The sequence below is a fragment of the Syngnathus leptorhynchus genome, chromosome 6 (genome assembly GCF_054491065.1).
Source record: "Syngnathus leptorhynchus isolate UIUO chromosome 6, UIUO_Slep, whole genome shotgun sequence".
Taxonomy (NCBI): Eukaryota; Metazoa; Chordata; class Actinopteri; order Syngnathiformes; family Syngnathidae; genus Syngnathus; species Syngnathus leptorhynchus.
This window is the reverse complement of record NC_141200.1, coordinates 5,538,913-5,559,586: the sequence shown is the minus strand read 5'-3', so window position 1 is coordinate 5,559,586 and position 20,674 is coordinate 5,538,913. Positions and strand designations below refer to the sequence as shown.

The 20,674-nt window shown below is 40.6% G+C and overlaps 3 protein-coding genes across 5 annotated transcripts; all 3 read right to left on the bottom strand.

Annotated features, from left to right (window-relative positions):
* Nucleotides 1–334: 334 nt before the first annotated feature.
* sergef (secretion regulating guanine nucleotide exchange factor) lies at nucleotides 335–7,125 on the bottom strand. The gene is made up of 11 exons (XM_085915315.1): nucleotides 7,037–7,125; nucleotides 6,712–6,850; nucleotides 6,322–6,474; nucleotides 6,047–6,141; nucleotides 5,900–5,960; nucleotides 5,715–5,828; nucleotides 5,559–5,621; nucleotides 5,136–5,294; nucleotides 4,918–5,069; nucleotides 3,684–3,720; nucleotides 335–1,349 (listed from the first exon to the last, which is right to left on the bottom strand). The coding sequence occupies exons 1-11, from the start codon at nucleotides 7,076–7,078 to the stop codon at nucleotides 1,180–1,182; spliced, it is 1,185 nt and encodes a 394-aa protein (XP_085771441.1). The 5' UTR covers nucleotides 7,079–7,125; the 3' UTR covers nucleotides 335–1,179.
* Nucleotides 7,126–7,395: 270 nt separating this feature from the next.
* On the bottom strand, nucleotides 7,396–11,520 carry tph1a (tryptophan hydroxylase 1 (tryptophan 5-monooxygenase) a). The gene is made up of 11 exons (XM_085913843.1): nucleotides 11,401–11,520; nucleotides 10,137–10,268; nucleotides 9,806–9,989; nucleotides 9,637–9,737; nucleotides 9,493–9,560; nucleotides 9,209–9,405; nucleotides 9,003–9,138; nucleotides 8,807–8,933; nucleotides 8,626–8,721; nucleotides 8,163–8,296; nucleotides 7,396–8,100 (listed from the first exon to the last, which is right to left on the bottom strand). The coding sequence occupies exons 1-11, from the start codon at nucleotides 11,488–11,490 to the stop codon at nucleotides 7,926–7,928; spliced, it is 1,440 nt and encodes a 479-aa protein (XP_085769969.1). The 5' UTR covers nucleotides 11,491–11,520; the 3' UTR covers nucleotides 7,396–7,925.
* Nucleotides 11,521–15,235: 3,715 nt separating this feature from the next.
* Nucleotides 15,236–18,972, bottom strand: saal1 (serum amyloid A-like 1). 3 transcript variants are annotated; one of them, XM_085915386.1, is made up of 14 exons: nucleotides 18,806–18,972; nucleotides 18,376–18,572; nucleotides 18,119–18,217; nucleotides 17,963–18,046; nucleotides 17,780–17,859; nucleotides 17,648–17,707; nucleotides 17,457–17,572; nucleotides 16,819–16,981; nucleotides 16,625–16,707; nucleotides 16,363–16,548; nucleotides 16,135–16,292; nucleotides 15,951–16,043; nucleotides 15,543–15,632; nucleotides 15,236–15,476 (listed from the first exon to the last, which is right to left on the bottom strand). In XM_085915386.1, the coding sequence occupies exons 1-13, from the start codon at nucleotides 18,807–18,809 to the stop codon at nucleotides 15,555–15,557; spliced, it is 1,401 nt and encodes a 466-aa protein (XP_085771512.1). In that variant the 5' UTR covers nucleotides 18,810–18,972; the 3' UTR covers nucleotides 15,236–15,476; nucleotides 15,543–15,554. The 3 variants fall into 3 exon arrangements, with proteins under 3 accessions (XP_085771512.1, XP_085771513.1, XP_085771511.1); XM_085915387.1 differs by having other exon boundaries at nucleotides 15,579–15,632; XM_085915385.1 differs by having other exon boundaries at nucleotides 15,236–15,632.
* Between the last annotated feature and the right edge of the window lie 1,702 nt (nucleotides 18,973–20,674).

Genomic DNA, 20,674 nt, shown 5'->3' with positions numbered 1-20,674 from the left:
GGGAACTGTGTGCTAGTCACTATCGGAGAAACAATAACACATCGGCACCATTACAATTAAACACACTCATTAAAGAATTCATAAAACATACGAGGCAACGAATGTGTGACATTGAGTGAGATTTAAAGAGTGTGTGAGTGCGTGTGTGTGTGTGTGTGTGTGTGTGTTTTTGAACACCGTGCAATTTGTGGTTAGTTCTCTTAGTCGGGTGTTCAGTGGTAGTTTTGATTGGTTTGTTGGTTCAGGGTTTTTCTGGTGTCTTTTCCGAACAATATCGTTCAGACTTGTACAAGAAATAGTGTTAAATAAAATTTCAAAAATAACAAACACGAGATTTTCAGGGGGTGTTGGTTTATTGTTTTGGAAAATTGTGTCCGTATTATATTGGCATAAATATACCCAAATAAAAGCAGCAATAAATCAACTGGAGTAGATGAAACAAAAATCCAATACTACCCAAGGGCCCATTGTCCTTGACCTTCACGTGGTCACCAGGTACTGCACTGCAGATGTCTGCATAGCTTATAAATATTCAAGCTGGGTCAAATGCAGCAGGCAAAGTTCCCCAAGTGGAATTAATGCCACGGCCGTATGAAAATGGTAACAAGAAAAGCAATTCTGAATGCGACAGTAAATCATGAGGTGGTATTTGCTACGACCGACTTTGAGTCCCTCCCAACACTCAAGATCACGGTAATAAAAGCGCTGACGTGGAAAGATGAAGCTCTAGCCCATCCCTCACACTATCAACCCATGGAAACAACATTTTATAAATTGCTTTCTTGTGCTGATTTTGAATATGACCGCTTTTTTTTTTTTCTGGCAGGTTTTCATAATAATAGTATACTAACCATAATATAGTGTATTTTTCAGACTATGAGCCCTACTTAAACTTTTCATTTTCTTAAAAATTGACAGTGTCTTAAAATCAGGTGCAAACTTAAAAACTCAAAATACCCTCAAAGCCTAATAAAAAGAACATAAAGACATTTTTGGAATCAGCGTTAAAATGATACAAATATGGGATTCATAAAGCCATGTATGATTCAAATTTGTCATTGAGCAGTGTAATCAGTCAGATGAGCGTTCATTCATAAAATAATTCCAAAATATGAATGCAGGTGAAAATCCGGGTCGCACGTTGGCTCCAATGTAAATGGCGTGCGTGCGTGTAGTTTGTCACTTGTCTTCACACGTATTCCCGGCGCACACAGCCATAGAGTGCCCGGCCCCGCAGCCGATGACAAGAGGTCTGAGGCCGGGAACGATTTGCGGCTCAAAGACGTCAACCAGCGAACCGTCTCCGCACATTCCGTGTTCGTTCCAGCCCCAGGAAAGGAGACGTTCCCCTGAGAAGCAGATGGATCGGGTTGGGTGTCAGTGTAGCAACGCCTGAGCTAATCTTAACAGCCTGGGGGGGCGGATGAAGCAGAGTTGCAAAGACGAATAGAAATCAGAAAACAAAACACGCGCACACGCTGACAACAACTCATCACAGCTGGACGGCTTGTTAGTGGGTGTGGTCGGGGCTGCATCACCGAGGAGACACGTGCCATGGCAACACTGTTACCTAATAGGCTCCATCACCATGGCAACAGAAGCGAGGGTAACACATCCTTGAGTTCTCCCAATCTGGCTGTCGTGTGTCTTTCATGCTTTGTTTGTCCGTCCGTCCGTCCATCCGTCCTCTCTCGCTCGCCGTCAAAAGATTGGAACATATGCGTTTGGCGGCGAGAGCACCAAGATGTCATGCCAGCAAGCTTATGTCAAGTGTGACACTCTGCCAGCTCGCGAGAGCTACCAACAGACATGTGGCGAAAAATAACGTTTACCTCCAAATCGCTATACGGGATCCAGTAACAAGTGTTCATCCCGAAGTGAATTTTCGGTTTCAGGCCTGTGCTCAGCGGAGGTGAGAGCGCTATTTGGGCGCCGTGCTTTATTCATGGACTCAGTGACGGGAGCATAGCACACATCAGTGTTTCCATGGTAACAAAGTGCTGCACTTTCTGCGCAACAAAAAAAAAAAGGATGGAGATCAAGACGCTGAGACCCAACGCAATTTCCTTATCGACGCATCCTGTTGATAATGATTTTTCCCGTTGGGCCGCCTAAATGTCAACTAATTAACACTTGTGCACATTTGGAATGACTTCTTGTTCTATTTTAGGCATGTGAACCATGTTTTGTCATCAACTAAAATCTTTTCTCAGATTGGATGAAGAGCACTTTTCGGACCAACTCGCACCCTCGACCACGAATCTCATCTTCCTCAGGTGCAGAGAGGATATGTAATGCTCTTGGTTGCTTTTCCGCCTAACCTACTTGAGCACCAGAAATAGCAGCACTCAGGTCTCTATTTCCAATCCTGTTTTGCTATTTCATCGCTCCCGCCGCCGCTCCGCTCAAGACGGCTACAAGGAACGAGGAAGGGAGTTACGTGAGGTTGACTTGAGCGCTCCAGTTCCCTGGTCTGCCTTCTCATTGTCTGGAGAAGGGGTGGGCAAAGTACAGTCCGCGGGCCACACATGGCCCGCACCGGCGTCAAATTTTTAAAAGCTAAATCGTCGTTAAACACTTCTTTCAGAATCCAAGAATCGGTTCCCTGATGACTTGCTTTGTTTTCACAAATTAACATTATTGGTCAGTCCCCATGTGGGTCTGTTGTTTTCACAAAATATTGAGTATTTAAATGAAGATTAAAATGGCTTGCTCTCTTTGACAATGCAATGCTAATTACTCAATAAAGAAGCACCACCCCCTGAAAAGTGATGCTTTTGGAGAGATTCCACTTTTTAACTTTTTAATTAAGAGTATTTTCAAGAAATACCATTAAAGTATTTTACAGAATTTATGAACGACCTGGCCTAAAACATGGCTCTTGAAGGTTGCGAGTTCCTGCTCACTATTTCTTCATTTTGTCTGAAGAGCACACAATATAACTTTAATTCAAAGAGAAAAAAAAAAAAAAAGAAAATAGATATATATACCTACATGTGCTTTGAAGGAACATTCTGCTCGTGTTTCATCTCCCTCGGATGTATTTATATTCGCTGTGATGTAACAACTAGGTCAGTGTTCAAAATTTAATGTGAGAAAAAATTTGACTTCTACAAATTCTTCATCAAGACAGTTGCTGGATGTGAGGCGGGGAGTAAAAGAGGCACACATCTTTGTATATTTGATGAGAGAGCACAAGAAGATTTGTTCCCTTCTCATTCTGAAATGTGTCATATTTTGCTCTTGCGTGTCTCAAAGTCCTCCAACAGGAAAAAGTCGCCTGAAAATCTGCGTGTGACTAATTCCGCTCTTTTACAGGCCTGCTCGCGTAATTGCATCCGTCAGTGATCCCAATCCCGGTGTGCTATAATTACTTCCTGGTGGAAAGGGCCCCAGAAGCATGAAATGACCTCAGAAATCTTCGGAAGCCGACAGAAGGATAAATGTTTCACAATGACGTGTAATCTCTAACATACTGCCAGAGTAAATCTTTAGGAGTCAAAGAGACTTATTATGTCTTCCCTCTCTTGTTTCAGCCGCTTCTAACAATGTGGCATAATCGCTTTAGCGTTGTTCATTTCCAGTGCAATTGTGTGGATAATTTGCCTGGATCTTAGTCATAACACATCATCCGAGACAACATAAACAATCATATGACAGGTATTCTTTCGGAAAGTACTCACCTACAATGGCAAGGTTATGTTCAGATCCGCAGGCAATCTGCAGAGGAAAAAAAAAAAAAAAAAAACGTTTAATATGCGCACTGGAGGCTGCCGCTGAACTTTCGCAAAGGGCGTCATTGCTAAAAACTGCTGAGCCAGCAGACACGCCAAACGTACAAAACAATATTTACAACAACAACAAAAATCAGCAACCTTTTTTTTTTAATACTGAATTAATCTTGTTGGTAAAAACAGAACAAACCCCAAATTAAGAAAACACTGCTGTGTTGCCAGAGGACTTTATGCTAAGGACAATTTTTTTTTCTTTTTCTTCTTATAAGCAATTGATTTTCTTACTGGAGCTTTTCCACTCCATTTCCAACAGCAGCAGAAATAGGAAGTGACACCTAGCAGCAAATGAATAAATCTCCACTTGAGTGGAAGCCCAGAGGTCTCTAAGTGCTACTATATAGCTTTCTCCTATTGCAATCAACATCTTTACTAATCGGGCTTTATCTGCTTACTGCCTGTTCCCGCTTCCGCTTCAGGAGAGTGGCAGGTCAGCCCGACGACAGAGAAGGCTATTATTTGTTATGCTCATACGCCTCATAAAAATTGTGACGGCTATTTAAACATTGACTTTCTGGGTGTGGACGCACGTCACGCCGAGGCCCGGCGGACTCGGAGAGATTCATTGTCCACTCGGCAAATCCATCTTCACCTTTAGCTTTACGCACGTAAGGTGACGGCACGATGACATACGCCGTCGCTGCGTCGACGATCACCGCGCGTTGGATAAAAACAATCCGGAGTTTCATCCTTGGCCGACCTTGACATCTGCTTTATTAGCAGCCCTCTCCTGTCATATAGCAACCATTTGGATTGCAGGTCAACAGCCATGCTGCCATGCAATGGGCCCTATGGGAGAAACAAAACCTCTGACTACGCAAGATATTAATGGTTCCCTCCCTTGTGGGCGATTATGGAAAAGTGCACATGTTTTTTTTATTGCACGTATAATGATGTATTTCATCAAGGTGTCTCACTCTCACGAGGCAATATGTGACATGGCAAACAACTTTCAGCTTCCTTTAGCTTCCATTTGTGGGTGTTGGCTGCCCTCTGCTGGACTACTAAAGTACTTACATGACAAATACAAGCCAGACCACAAGGCCAACATGGAAATTAATAAAACAATATATATACGTTGTGTTTCTTACAGGGTCATGATGCTTTATACGGCTATAAAGCTTACCTGTGTTGCTCCGTAGAGGACATTCACTTCAACAGGCAAGAAAGTCTGTCCGCCGCTGTTTGCTGATTGGTGCTCAGGATTTGGGCCTTTGATCAGAGAGTGGCCCAGTTGTCCGTAATTCCCTCTGCCCCAAGTGAACACTCTCCCAGTCTCTGAAATATATGTCTCTATGTAATTATGTGAGACTCCAAAAACATCTTGCTTTTACTGCAGCTCACCTGTTTGAGCAACAATGTGAGTCCAACCGCTGCACACTTTTACAATTTTCTCTCCATTCAGTAGTGAGCGCTCGAGCGGAGCGGGCGTAGACAGGAAGGGCTCGGTGGCCGTCAGCTGGCCGTGCTTGTTGCTTCCCCACAGAAATAAATCACCGTCTCCTGGATGAAACAAACAGGGCAACATTAGTCTTCATTTGGCAAAGGCAGAGCAGTAATCAGGAGCCGCCGATCCACTAATTACAAGACAGACTAAAGAGAAAGATGGGTTGTGCGTGACAGTTCAGGAGTGCAAACCAGCAGGCCTTGCGGGTAGAAAAATATTTGAAATGTACTTATATATATAGTATATACATATATGCTTTTAAATGATTATTAAATGGTTATTAATTTACTTTGAGGTGAACTATTTCGCTACTATTATACCTGTAAGGCACCCACAGTGTGCTGAGCCTGCAGTGACAACACAAAACATCTTCTGATCCAAACCTGCAACATGACCAAAACAACCCATGTCACCACAACAAATATCAAATTATGCATCACTCCTCTCCTTTTTCTGTTCACAAGTATTTTTCTTACCCGGCACCAGAGAAGGAACCTTGGAGTTGAGGTGTGGCGGAACAGGGTCTGGACTCAGTGCTTTCTTGGCAAGGCTGTGAAGACCTGTCCCCCACTGGTAGACGCATCCTGAGTCTGGGAGCAGAACAGATTGGGCGGGATTTATTGCTGACAGGAAACATAGTGATGCATTTTATAGTGAATACCTGTGATTGCAAGAGCGTGCCGGAGACCTGCGGCTACGTTCACTACACGCTCCTTCAAACCCTAAGAGTAAGCAACAGAAGGAAAAATCACAGGCCACCACATAAGGTGCAACTACACACTTAAGAAAAAAAACATGAATGCATCACCTCAATGAGCACCAGTTCTGCAGAGTGTGAAGTCATCTGACCAATACCCAGCTGTCCAAACACATTGGAGCCACACGCTAATAATTTACCACAATCTGTGTGAAATAAAATGATTAGTGCTGTTCCAGAATATTTGCGGGTTAACTTAAAAGAGTTATGCTTCTTCGTTCAAATTCATTTGTTTGTTTTTTTTCTTTCAATGGAGTAAACAGTGAAATGATTGAATATTTACATTCGCTGAAGTGAGACAACAGTAAAAGGCTCTCAATAATCACCAGTAAGAAGAAGAGTAAAGTCCCAGCCACAGGCAACATTTGTGACCCTCTGATTCAGGCCCGAGCAACGTTGAAGTGTTGAGCAGCTGGCAGTGTGGCCGAGTCCAAGCTGGCCTCTGTGATTTTGCCCACACACAAACGCCTCTCCATCGTCTGTACAAAAGCACATGATGCTGGAACTCTGTTTCCAGGTTGTTGTTTTTTTATATACACCCTTTCACAAAGTACACACTGATAGTACATATACATGAAGTACATAGCAGATGCTGAAAATGTGTTCATGAAGGTTCATGAAAGCTATTGAATATAATGTGGCTATTTTCTATGAGTTGGCTTATGAATTGCTCAACTGATGTAAACACATGCTTGATTGTTATATTGATGACGTACCAGTGACAACCACCGTATGTCCCCCGCCACCGCAAACAGCCTGGACCGTCCTTCCATGCAGAGCAATCTTGTTCGAGAGGCGTGGGACTGCTTGATCCTCTTCATGTCCCTGCCCATATTGCCCGTAACTGTTGGCCCCCTGACAGACATGTTTTCATAAAGTTTGATTGCGTACAAACGTGTATTGAAGAAAAAAAAAAGATGTAGCGTCGACGTTGAATCCTTTTCAACAAATTTTAAGATAACATTAGAAAAAGAGCATGGCAGAATTCGTGAAACAAATAAAAACACAACCCGTAAATGTAAACATTGAATATAAACTTACCCACGCGAGTAAACAAAACTCCTGCCGCAAGGTAGTTGCCATGGGCCGTAAAGGGATACGTTGGGATGATTCGCGACACTGTCGTACAATGTAACGATGCAGCGCTGTGCACGTATACATGATTTATTTTTTTAATCAACTGCAGTCCTCAAACTAGAATCCCAAAAGTTGATTCAAACATTTTAATGTCATCCAATAAACTACTACAAATATGCATATATACATACTACAGAAGCAGTTATAACGATTTTTACCAAATTGAGGCAAAATACATTTTAGACACCATAGTTAACTCTTATGTCTATACATTGATTTGTAGAAAAATATGTTTTTTATTTTTGATTTCAGAAGGGTTTTAATTATATCTACATTTAGAAAATGTAGGCCTATTACTGGAAGGTGTGCATGGGCTTGTTCTGTCAGAATAAACCACCAAAATACTTTCATTACATTGCTCGTATAATTTCACTCAGCATTACACATAAAGAAGCATGATACATAGACAATAAAAATATAAAGGTGCATTTTATATTTAATCACAAGTGTGAGGAAGATTGGATAATGAAACAAAACCATTAAAAAAAAATCACAAGATCATGTACAACAGCAGGTTTGCCAACAGGGTTGACTTGAATTGAGGGGATACAAAAGCATACAGACAGGACGCAGAGTAAAAGCCAAATGAATAAAAGGAGTTTTCTTTTGGTTTGTGCAATTTACTGACACCATAGCATGAGTGTCTCTGTATGCAGGAGGAACAACAGGGTCTTTTTGTCAAAATTAGTGCACATTCAATGACAAAGGGTGATACACAAGCAGTATATCTAGAGCAGCATTGCTTGGAGGTTGGGGGTACGACACAAAAGGGCTGCAAGCGGGCTATGAAATTTCAGACTCCGAGTTGCTTGTTGAGGCGGTTCAGCGCGTCACCCACAATGTCGAGCTCATGTCGGAGTTCCTCCACAACGCTGTTGATGCTGGGAGTGTCTTTAAGCACATCCACACTTTGGGTGTAGGGGTTGTACCGTACTGTGAAAGGACGCTTGATGGTCTTGGCAAACTCCCTGGAATAAAGGTGATAGATCGTCATAATCTGAGTAGATTTTCGCGAGTAGATCTTGTTTACCTCATCTTGACTTTGGCCTCCTCAAAGCTGTCTGATACGAAGTAAACATCCTGAAAAGTTGTAATGATGCATTCTTGTTTGGATGTTACTTTGGGGTCGAATGGCATGATCCTTGATTTTCCAGAAAGGGCGTGCTGCAAAAGAGTACAATGTACCTTAGATGACACTTTTGATCGCTGGGATTCAGAAACAAGGACTATAAGAAACAGCTGTGATTTATATTGTGTCAAAAAAGTTCCAGGACTGGTTTCACAAAAGATAGATTCCAAACCCAAACTGTAAACCAATTTAATGCAAGCCAGGCAAGCAAGCCATGCGCCTTGCACACAATGGCTTGAACATCTGACAGTTCCTGGCTGAGAACATTGTTGTGCAGCTAGAGCACTTTAGCAACCCAAACAACCTGGCTAATAAAATAAAATAAAATAAAAAAGAAAATTCCGATTCAATTGTTTGTTTTCACCTTGAGCTCACTGATAGATGAAAGCAGTCCAGCCCCATATGCTCTCAGCTGTCCTTCCTGTTTGCATAGGCCAAACTCCACTGTGAAAAAATAACACTGAAACAAAACAAAGACAAAAGGAGTCATCAAAACCAAGCATGAAAGCACCTATTCAAATAGAGGCTTTGGCAAGTTCGCTCACTGTGGCCAGTTTCTGAATAGAATCGTCCGAGGCTCCCAATGAAGCCAGGCCGATCTCCTGGGAAAATTGTGCAAAACTGGGCTCTGCCAGTAGGGGGACGTGACCCAGCAGCTCGTGACACGTATCCCTGGAGAAGGACCAGGTTTTCATGAATGCCTGCTTTCTTCTTCACATTTGCGTGCTGTGTAATACTCACGGCTCAGGGGTGTATAAGGGGTCAGAGCTGTGTCGCACATACTGGGTGCAATGGAAAACACGGAAAGCCAAACCGGCCAGGAAGTCACGAGGGGACAGGTAACCAGCCACAGGCCTGATGGTAAACCCGGTGCGTTCTGGAGAACACCATCATTTTGAGCATTTCAAAATCAACACAATGGGATATTCAGATGGAACGAAACTCACCCCTGAGGAAGCGAGAAACGTCTTCCAGTTGGGGAATATTGTCTTCTCGACATTCACAGTATTTGGAGAGCAGTGGCAAGTTTTTCAAGTATTCCCTACAAGCGTGGCTGGGGTACAACTTATTGAGCTCTCTATACACAACACCCCATGTTTTCACTTCCTCCTCTGTGAACTCAATGCGAGGAATCAGCTCGCCGCTTTGGAAAACAAGAAATCCCCCGTCAGTTACACACAAAAAAAAAACCAATTCCACTAATTCCTAAATGAGACTTAACAAAGCTTACTGTTTGTAGGCCATTGCGAGATCTGCAAAATACTTTCGTCTTTTGCGGTAGACATTGTCCTTGAAACCCTGAAGGAATCCAATAGAACAAATACAGATGATTAAAAGGTGAAAAGTGCAATTAGATGAAATTGCTCCCACATACCGGATGATCAGCATCCAAATCAGAACCGTACATCAGGACACGATTGGCACACTTGTCCAGGTCGGATATTTTCTTTGGGAACCACGGTACATTGTGCATATCTGTCGGAGACACTTGAGTGAATTAGATTTGTGATAGAACGTGAAAAAATTAAAATATGTGACTATACCTTCATCCGGTAGACAGGAATTATCTGGAGGCTCCATGTCCACCACGCTCACATGCTTCCGCAACAGCTGGATGATTTCATTGAGTTGTTCGTGGTTGCTGTCACAGTCCACAAAGATTTCAAACTCGGAGTTGCGCCTTTTTGATTTCCTGGACTCGATGTGCACTAGGTTGACGTGATTTTCCTGCAAGCCAAGAAAAAAAGGTTACCTTCCAGTTAAACTGTGTGTAAATCCAAATATTATAACATGATAAGCAAACCACGTGGTATGGATCACCAAACACTAATTAAAAATGTAATATAATATGTAAATATAAAAATATATTCATACTTGGAAGAGTTTGAGTGCCTTTACAAGTCCTCCCACTTCATTCTTGAGGGAAAAGATAATTGTTGCTCTGCCTTTCTCCAGGGTATTCTTCTCAGTGTTTTCTTCTATTTTTGTGAAGGTTGATTTGTTAATCTGGAAACAGATTTTATTCATAGTTGAAAGGATGGATTGCGAAAAATATACAATGTGAGGCACAAAGGAATTAGCACCTTTTCTTTTCTACTTAAAAGTTACTTGCATGATTTGCATATCCAAGTAAATATTTTGAATACCTTGGTAGAAAAAATACATTTATTATAATAATTATAAATTATTATATTAATTGTGTAATTAATAATAATTGATGATTATGATAATAATTTTATAATGAATCAAATCAAAATATTCCCTTTTGTTGACTAATTTTATAGTAGCTCATGTCAAATAAGCATCTGTCACAAATGAGCCACAGCCACTTAAAAGCATGGAGCCATCCAAAAATTATTTACACATATGCAGATAAGAGCACGCTAAGTATGTCAATGTCTCAGACAGACACAGAGGCACGCATGCAGAGATTAACGTCACGAGACTCCAGTTTCAGAACCCTGGTCAGTACCCTCACGTTGACGCACATATGATCATGGCACGGGAAAATTATTATAATTCTGATCAAGTAACATACTAGCATTTAAAATATAAAAAAAAACATTGTCAAATGCAGAAATTGGAACACATTAAAATTCAAAAGAAATATTTCATCTAACATTTTCCCATATAGTTGCCGCCTACCATATTTTGCCTTTCAAGCGTAGCACAAACCACCCGGGTAAGTATTTTTCGGTGGATCCATGTCTGTAAGGCCCCTGAAAACATCACTGCATCAGGTTGTCCCGGGTCAACTTTTTGCGTCTCGGTTTAACCAAGATGAACTCGTCTCTGTTTCCTCAAATCGCCCTGCAGCTATCGCTTGTAGAGTTAAGGGAAAGCCTATTATTAACCCCTCGTGAGTTCAAATCTGAGTAGGCAGCGTGCCTTTCACCACCCAGTGTGGAAAAGTATTTTAGAAAATGTTCTGGGAATAATCTGAGAGTCAGCATCATTTGTTGTGATTTCCCCTTTTTGTTTTCTGGTAAATTAAATCTGTTTTTTTTAATACAATTTTATTTGTATTTATTTAAAATAATTAAATAAAAAAATAATTTAAGGAAAAAAAAATCCTTGAAAGAAATTTATGTGACAAAGTATCTTTAGCATTTTGGTCAAAGAATGAAAATTCTCTTACCTCATTGTTGAGTAGTTTTTCTTCATAGGCTTTATTCATGGAGTCGAATGATCTCCCCCTTCGAGGTCCATCAATCCTGTTGGAATACATTTCAAAATGCAGCTTGGCTTTTTCCACCTCAACTTTATTTATTCAGCCGTTGCAAGTGGATTATTTGTCAGCCCCCCTCGATGTAAAGCAGGATGTGTAACCTGAGAACCAGCGCGCTTTGCTATTTAACCACAGAGAGAACAAGGAGGGGGGCTTAGGAGGCCAATAATCTCAGGGACAGCAGCAAATGAAAAAAGAGCATCATCATTTACGTAATTTGGGTGGGAAAATGAGCCATCTATTTTTTTTAAGAAAAGCTTTACAACCAATCACAAAGCCTGATTTTGGCAAGCTGGATTTTTTTTTTCTTGATAGTTTCAAAGTCATTTTTTATGCAGATGAATAAAAAAAAAAAATCAAACACAGTTAAGCATGGACAATGTTGACATTGATGCTCAAAAACTTTACAGAGTTCATTCCGGTTGTTTGGCCCAAAGAGGTCAAGGTTTAAGAGGATTTAAGAGCGTAGACCACCTGCCTTCATTGTGCAATGAGCCCAACATGCACCCCCCCACCCTTTAAAATCCACAGCTCTGCACTGTAAGCAGATTCGAGTTTGGGTGCGCATGACACCAATAATCTACATGTTTTGCTTTCTCCAAAGCAATCAGTAAAAAAGGGGGCCAATTAAAACAAGTGCAAGCTTTAAGTAAGTGACTTAAAACAACACGGCCCACTCTCGGCAGCTCGACTTGGATGGTACATGTGGCTGATGCACATGCCGCTCGTCTCAGGTGGATCTGCCCTATGTCACCCGTGACAGTGGCGGTCGCTTTACACAATCGAGGAAGCAACCAGGCCAACTTCCTTCAGTCAGAAGCTGGACCCAGATCAGCACTTATTAGCAATATTATGAGTCAACAATAATGTGAGCGCTTACTGATGTATGTTTGAAATGCTTTTTATGGAGCACAAGGGTTAAATGGTGGTCACTAGAAAGGATTTAAAATAAATCTGGCTTATAATTAACACAGTAGAAATCAGTGCACAGGAAGTCTGTGCTCATAAAAGAAAGCAGTTCTCACTATAATTAACAAAGAGAAAGCAAAGTAGGTTGAATCATGATGATTTTACATTTTGTAAAGCAATTTAATGGACAAAGCATTTCTTTTTAGCAGATGACATATCTGGGGGGGGTTTAAGCAAAATACAGTTTTTATGCTAGGTCATGGAATTCTTAAGACAATTGATTGTAGTTAATGAATAAAGTGGCTCATTAGTGAATCCAAAAAGATATAATAAAATTAAATTGCCCCAAAAGATGACAAAACTCACTAACTTTTTACATTGATGAAACACGACAGACAGATTGGAATGACTTTCTCCTCTGATAGTACGTCGTGCGGCAGACCTGTCTGAGCGTGAGTCTGTCCCAGTTCTGTTCACTTTAATCAAAGAGGATTTACTTTGTGTCTGAGCATCAAGCTACAGGAGATTTGGATGGCTAATCTCACGTGAGGTTCTGCCCAACACATTCATTAGATTGAAATCTCACTATATGGTGACTGGACCAAAGAAAGCTTTATGATAGACTAATAATTCATTAACTAGAAAATCCCAGCAGAGATTTAAGTTTCTGTCAATCCTGTCAAATACATTTAGTCTTATTTAAGGTTTTAGAAAAAAAATAATGTGAGGGAGTAACATTTTTAATTATAATTTAGTTGCAGGGCTTTGGGGATTCAACTTAAGTGCATCATTCTTATTAAAACATTATACCGACGAAAAGTATGTTTATTGAATTTCAACAATGAACTCAAGGTCCTCGGGATGCTTTCAGTCAATAGAATCTTTTCACACGAGCCTGGCTCTTGTTTAAACGAGAACAGTGAATGGCCTGCTTACGTGCATTTCCTCCCGTAGCTTTAATTAGCGCCAATTCTTTCACTGCACAGCAAACAGCGGTGCATGTTACTTGGTGACGCAGCTGCACTTGTAAACACCTGCCACATTCACAATGCCACTACTGTGAATGAGGTTGGTAAATGCAACATAAAATAAATAAGACGGAAAAACATGCTAAATCAAACTGAGAAGACGATAAATGTGAAAAATGAAAAATAAAAAACAAATTATACGTGGAAATGAATATAAAATTAAAGCAATTAATATTTTTAAATTAATTTTTCAAATTATATAAATGTTTTAGATTTGTTTTTATTTGCAACATAAAATAAATACAACAGAAAAACATCAAATCAAACTGAAAATAAGTAGAAAAATTAAAAATAAGCAAAAAAATGTGTGGAAATGAATACAAAATTAAACCAATTAAAATATTTTTAAATTTATTTTTTTAGATTTGTTTTTATTTTCACTTTAATGTAGTATTTTTGGATTTGACAGTTTTGGTCTTACATGAGCATAACATGTGGTGAATACCATTGGGAGAATCTGCGTCATTTTAGCTGCACGTCACTTGTCTATTCATTATGATCAGCTGGCCGGAGACAGAAAGCCAGAGAAGGCAGTAGACAAGCAGAAAGCCGCTTTGATCACATCCAAAAGCATCACGTTGGAATATGAGCATGCCATGACCGGGTGCTTGTGAATAAGCCAGCCGGGCCTTGGAATGAAAGGACACGACACCACGGACGTCATTATTGCTCCTGCTCACCCAGCAACACGTTTACAGTTTTCCCATCTTGCATCCATTTGCATCTCAGGCCGTTACACCGATTCTTTTGTGATTTCTCCCATGAACACATTTTAGTTGGGATATTGCCACAAACACACACTGACTCACTTTAATCACTAGCTCAAAGTGTGAAGATTAATTTATTTAGATTTAAACGTACTGTACATGTAGTATGTGGTACATTGTGTTAGATAAGAGGCAATGTACTTCTTATTCTTATAATTGGTCTTTGTGTACATGATGTGACATTCGTATCTTGAAATGGAAACATTCACATAAAGACAAGAACAAAAATAGAACACGTTTCACCGAAATGTCAGGCCGTGACAAAGAACAGCGTGGGCGGCGATGAAAAGTTAAAAGTTAATAACTGCCAGCAAACATCAGCGTCAGATGGACAGCCTCACGCCGATCGGCACCTCCACGTTTCCAGCGCGCCGTCGGATCATATCACACGGCGCCCGAGACTGGCAGGCCGCCGATCAAGTTTGGCAGGGTGGCGGCAAGCATCTGGGCTTCATTCTCATCTGGGTGACGTGACTCACCCGGGAGGGACACCTCAGGGCCGAGCGCCCGTTAGAGTGTAAGTCACGGTCCGTCGGCCATCTTTAAAGGCCACGCACGTTTCAATCTGAATTATTCTATGCTACACAAACATCCTAGTTGAGGTACTGCTTGTACGAATGGATTTAAAAAACTGGTTGTTTTTTTTTGTTGTTCCCATGAGATGATCTGTGTCCCTGCTTACATGCTCACCATCTCCAGATTTCCATTAGAAAGCATGTTCTCCATATCAATCCAAGCTTTAATTAAAAAGCTGCTATATTCACAGCGCTCTCCTCGTAAGCACGCCGGTAATACGTAGGCAGGTCTGTTCTTTGCCGTGAGTGGACGAAATGGTGCATTTGGAAAGCAAATGAGCTCATTGTTGCCAGGCATGAGCCTTTCATCTAATGTTATTGTCCTTACTAGGTGACTGTCACCCTCGGGTAAACACTTGATGTTGCCAATCAGCATTAGCACCATTACTCATACGCTTGGGAGAGATGACTCAATACCAGTTCGGTGAGGTTCAGATGATGCAAGAAATAAAAGACAGAATTTGGTTCAAAGGGCTTTTTAGTGTTTTTATTTTATCTTATGGCCTCATGTAAAACAGGAAGCGCAACCTTTACACAAAAAGGAGTATCTTTAATGATTAAAAAAATAATAATCACAAAATAAAAATAAAAATCAAGTGGAGGGAAATACTAAGAATAAAAAAAGTCAGTTTGTCAATAATAATGGACTGACTGTCTTGGATGAATGGCTATCCAGGGGAAAGTCAAATATTGGGACTGGGGCAGGCCTGGAGGGGGAAGAAGGTTTCTGGAAAAAGCAAGCGGAACTGTCCGAGCGAGGGCTGACCACTGACCTGCGGCGGCCATCAGACAGGAAACTGCTTCCTCACCTTGTCAGCCAACTCAGGATCCGCTTGGGACAACATGAGCAGCAGGTGCTGAAACTACGAGACAAAAGAGAACAAGTGGAAAAAAGTTGTTAGGTTAATTTTCCAGACGAGCCGCTTGCTTGTGGCATCAGCATGTCCTCATCTGACACAAAGACCAAAACTTTAATCTTGACAAAAAAATATATATACTTTTTTTTTTTCTTCGGCTATTACAACTTGATGATAAAGCAAAACTTGAAAAATCTAATTCCTATTATGGTCCTTAATTCAGTCACATTAGAAAAAAAAAATAACAGGCTAAATTAAATAAGACATCTTTGCAGGTCTGCAATCATCTTTAGCTTGAATATGAAGATACTGAAAAATACTTACTGATGTCTGATAGTTGGGAAGTAAACTTCCAAAAGCTGTGAGACAGTTCTTCTCTGTCAGGTAGCCTCGCTTCACTAGGGCTGTTACCGTGTCCTGCCAAAAAAAAAAAAAAAACAGTCGTTTTTAGTTTTTTTTTGGTCAGTCTTGGCTTCACTATGCTAAAAATCTCCTGTGACACTTTTACCTTGGAGGTCCGACTACATATCTCTGACAGAAATTCACTTGTGATTTCTGATAAAGTCAGGAGCTGCTCATCTTGAGCATCTTCCTTCCTCGTAGAATCTTCTTTGTGGTCACTCTGGCACTGCGTCACCCTCAAAATGGCTCCAACGAGAGACAGACCTCAGAGAAAAAGAACAACAACATAATCAGACTGCCTGCAATATATTGCCCGGCCAATAATTACACTTACTTGTGTCATCTTTGCTGCCCGACTGTCCCTGGAATCCATAGAGAGCTTGTAAAACAGAAAAGGCCTGCACCAAAGCGCCTTTCTGCTCCTGCAGAACAACTGCAAGCTCGTTAGGCTGGCAGAGGTCATCGCAGACAACCTCGCACACAAAATTCCAAACAGCTTTTCCTGGTCCTTCACTGGAAGCTGGAAGAAACAAATATGACAATCTGTTCTGTTTAAACTGCTCAATGGAGCTCATAAATGTGTTCATCGCACTTACCAAACATTTGAATGCCCTCGTTTACAGTAGTTAAGAGCTGCATGACGTGAAGGTAAACCTCCAAGCCGTTTGGACTCTCTGATCTGTATGAATGAATGAATAAATAAATTTAAATACATTTAATAAAAAATAAATAAAATAAATACATATAGTAAATACAGAAATACAATACGCTTTCAGCTGGAGACTCATACCTAAGCTGCTTGGCAGCCTCGAGAAGGCATGAGGCTAAATCCAGACAGCTGTCCCCATCATCGCTCTGCTCACCAGGCCGAGGCGTGATCCAACTTTTCATCAGCTCCTCATCAAGGTCAAACAACTTGTCAACGAGCTCGCCTACTTTCTCAAGGAGGTCCGCTGGAAAAACAGCACCACTAACGTCAGCAATCAATGGGACAAAGAGTTGCTGACAAGGACAAAATGTTGTGTAAGCCTGGTGTGTTATCTAAGATACAGTCTCATTTGTCATACTTATGTACACAAACATAAACAAGCCAAAATGAAACATGCACCTAAAATAATACGTCATTCTTTTAGTTTGTGACTTCCGTGAAATGATCTGCGTTTATATTGTATGACGATAGCTGTTGGTACTTTTTTTTGTGGGGGGGGGGGGGCTCAAGTGAAATGGAAGTTATGTCATCATTCACAAACCAGATGGCATCCTGCTGAAAAAACATTTTAGAAAATTTACCACTGGTGGCACAGCTTGCATTCTACTACAATAGATTTTTTTTTAAATTTTCTGTCACTATATTGTGCAGTTGAAGCTAACGTTGCGGGCGGTGCACATAGCACTGAAGCATTTGTAAAAGTAAGTAAATGTAAATACTGTTGGTTGAACTGGACATGATGAAAAGGAGGTTGGCGCGCACAGACGTCTGCTGTCTTATTCGCTGAAGCCAAAGGGAACTGACATCTTTTTGGGAAAGGCAGGTCAGAATCAACCTGTAAACATCACAAAATCAAATGAAGAATTTGCTTAGGGTTGTCTGACGCCTTCTCAGAAGATGCTCACGACACCTGCTTGTCTCTAGAAGGGTTGGTGGATCGGTATCTCCAAACAGAAGCAACAGCACCGCCCTGTGGACAAACAGGAAATCGCATCAAAAAAGGATGAACTTCATATATATTTGAATGCAAGCTGTCATTTACCCCAAATCTTCATTTTGGCTAAGAGTCAAACAAGTGTCTGGAAAGCAAGCAATGTTTCCAAGTATTCCTACGCAAATTTCCTAAGGGAGCACAACAAAGAACTTGAATAAATTGTACAGGTTCATAAATAATGTTGTTTTGAGTTGAAAATAAAATGTTACAAAGTTCAACAGGGGCACTTACTGTCAGACGTGGATTAGTAGATTTGGCAATCACTCCAAGAAGGATGTCTGTAGCTTTGAACTCTTGCAGGAAACCAGCCACATCCTGCACACGTAAATTAAAACCAGATAAATATATTAGGAATCCAAGGCTTGACATTAACAATGACACACCCACCTTATCCATTGCCATGTCCCAAACTCGACATAGATCATCTTCCTCATCATCAGTGAGTTGCATCTGGCCATCTGACTCCTCTGAAGTTTTGGTGACCATCTGAGGGAACCAACCACGTGTCATGATTGCAATGTGTGACAAACAAAAGCACCCAATGTTACAAGGCTTGCACATCAACAATGTATTTAAACATTCAAGATTGGTTTTGTAGAACTTTCGTTCTAAAAACTGCAAAGAATTCTTTTTTTTCTCATAACCTGGATGAGACGAGACAGTGTGCTGAAAAGCCAGTGCTTGCTGTATACTGTGTCTCCAATTGCATCTGTCTCTTCAGCCTCATCTCCATCGGCTGTGTTTGGAGGAGGTGATGGATTCCGTTCCATTTGAGGAGAGAGATCTTTCAGTGGTGAGCTTGTCTCTCTTGCTACGTCTTCAGCATCATCAATGCTGTGATCTGAAATTAGAAAATGGGGTAATGTATTCGTCAATAGGACAGAATGTGGATCGACAGTCCAAAATCGTGTTTGAGCTAATAAGTGACCAGAAAGAAACATTCAGGGATCCTTATAGTATTGATCCCACGTTATTCAATGTGCTTTACAACTTTAGCTAAACGCTATCCATTAGCAGAGCTTAGATCAAGCAAGAACATTTTTGCACACCAACGATGTAAATATTTCGACTTACCCATTATTGCTGTTTATTTGGTTGACATAATAATCGGTGGCGATTGCGTGTAGCATCGGAAAGTAAAATCCTTTTCAAATTATTTCCACCATACAAGTTGAACAGCTAGCGCATGCGTATTGTCGTGACATCATTGTCTTCTTCGTGAAATATATGTCACAGTTCAACCCAATGGCGCCCCTGCGGACAATTGAGGGATCACATGTTTATGGGATCTACTTGAGGTTGGTGGCTAACGATTTGCCTAATATTGCATATAAATTTATTTTATCTTCTCATATTTAATTCAGTGTTGTGCACTTTACTCTCCGACTGGGCCTTATTTAAACTGCGGCAATCAATAACGCATTTAGTACAAATACCAGTTGCTATGTCCTTTCTTCATTTTATACAATCTCATTATATTTGTGATTCTGACATGTCCCATACATTTCTCTGCTGTGTAATTTTTGTCATATTGTGTTTGTAGTTGGTCGTTTTTTAACATGTCCACTCTGTCATTGAGAAATATCAGATGATAAAAAAAAGCATTTTAGAATACTGAAGGATCTTTGCGAAATAGTACAGTTTGCAAACAAAATCTTCTTGTTATGTAAAAGTCCAACATGTGCTCACTAAATGCTAAAACTTGCAACAAGTGTCTATAAGTGTCATTGTCACATATCGAAGGCACCTCCGACAGCTCTTGGCTTTGGCCTGGGCATCCACTTTTTGGTTTCCATATGATGTATTTTATGTGCCCTCTTTGCATCCATTGCAGCCTGGTGATCCTGAAAGGGGGATCCTTCCATCTGTGGTCCCTTCTCAAGGTTTCTCATTTTTCCCCTTGTAGGGGTTTTTTGAGTTTTTCCTTGCCCTTTTGGGAGCCTAAGATCAGGGGATGCTTTGAGAATTATTGTCAATTGATTGTCTATGTGAAGCCCTTTGAGACTGCTTGTGATTTAGGGCTATACAAATAAACTTGACTTGACTTGACTTGTCCACTCTGTCCTTCACTTGTCATGTTTTCAGAAATGGGATCATCATCACTTCCGTGGATCAAACCAACCATTAACCTGTCATGTCAAAGGAAACATCTCTATGTGTTATGTAGTCAAGGTTTGAAAAATACAGGAATAAAATGAGTTTCAGTGTATGTAAGTCTAACCAACAAGGCCAATATGTATTGTCTTTCAATTTCGTGTTTTGTTAAGGTCAAGAAAAAAGCTTCATAACTTGCAAACGATTACAAATCTACTGTAAATATACAGTCTTCACATACAAAGAGGGAGTAAATGCAAGCCAATTGGTTCTATAGTCAGTGTTGAAAAAGGTCATCTTAATGTAACCAACAAGAATTGCAAGGTCACAAATTTATCCTCACGCTAATCAAAATTGCTGTTCGGCAATCTGGTGCGTCTGCTGTCCTCCTTGGGTCAACACAATAAAAGCTTTCAGTCAAGAATGACTCTACACGTCCTCATCATACAGCTGTACAATAGTGGGAGTTGTCCGTAACCCTATTTGCACTTGGAGGAGCTTCCACTAAATCACTATTTGGGATCATGCAACGTAACCCTGTGTTCGGTTACAAGAAGTAATCACAATACAATGAGTAAGAATATTTTGGAGACCTCGTGCATGATGATAAGCGAGTATTCAAGACTGTTTCTACATCTTTGGTCTGATATTAATAAACAGGTCACGCATTGTTCGTAGAGCATGTCCAGTTTGTAAATACTGTTTCAAGGTTGCAAGATGATTAAAAGCAAAAGCTGGGTTTAACAATCGCACTGATATGATATGTTTGATATGGAAAAATTCCAACTCAGCATTTAAGAGCAAAATGGAATGGAAAAATAATAATAATCAAATAAAGGTTTTAAAAAA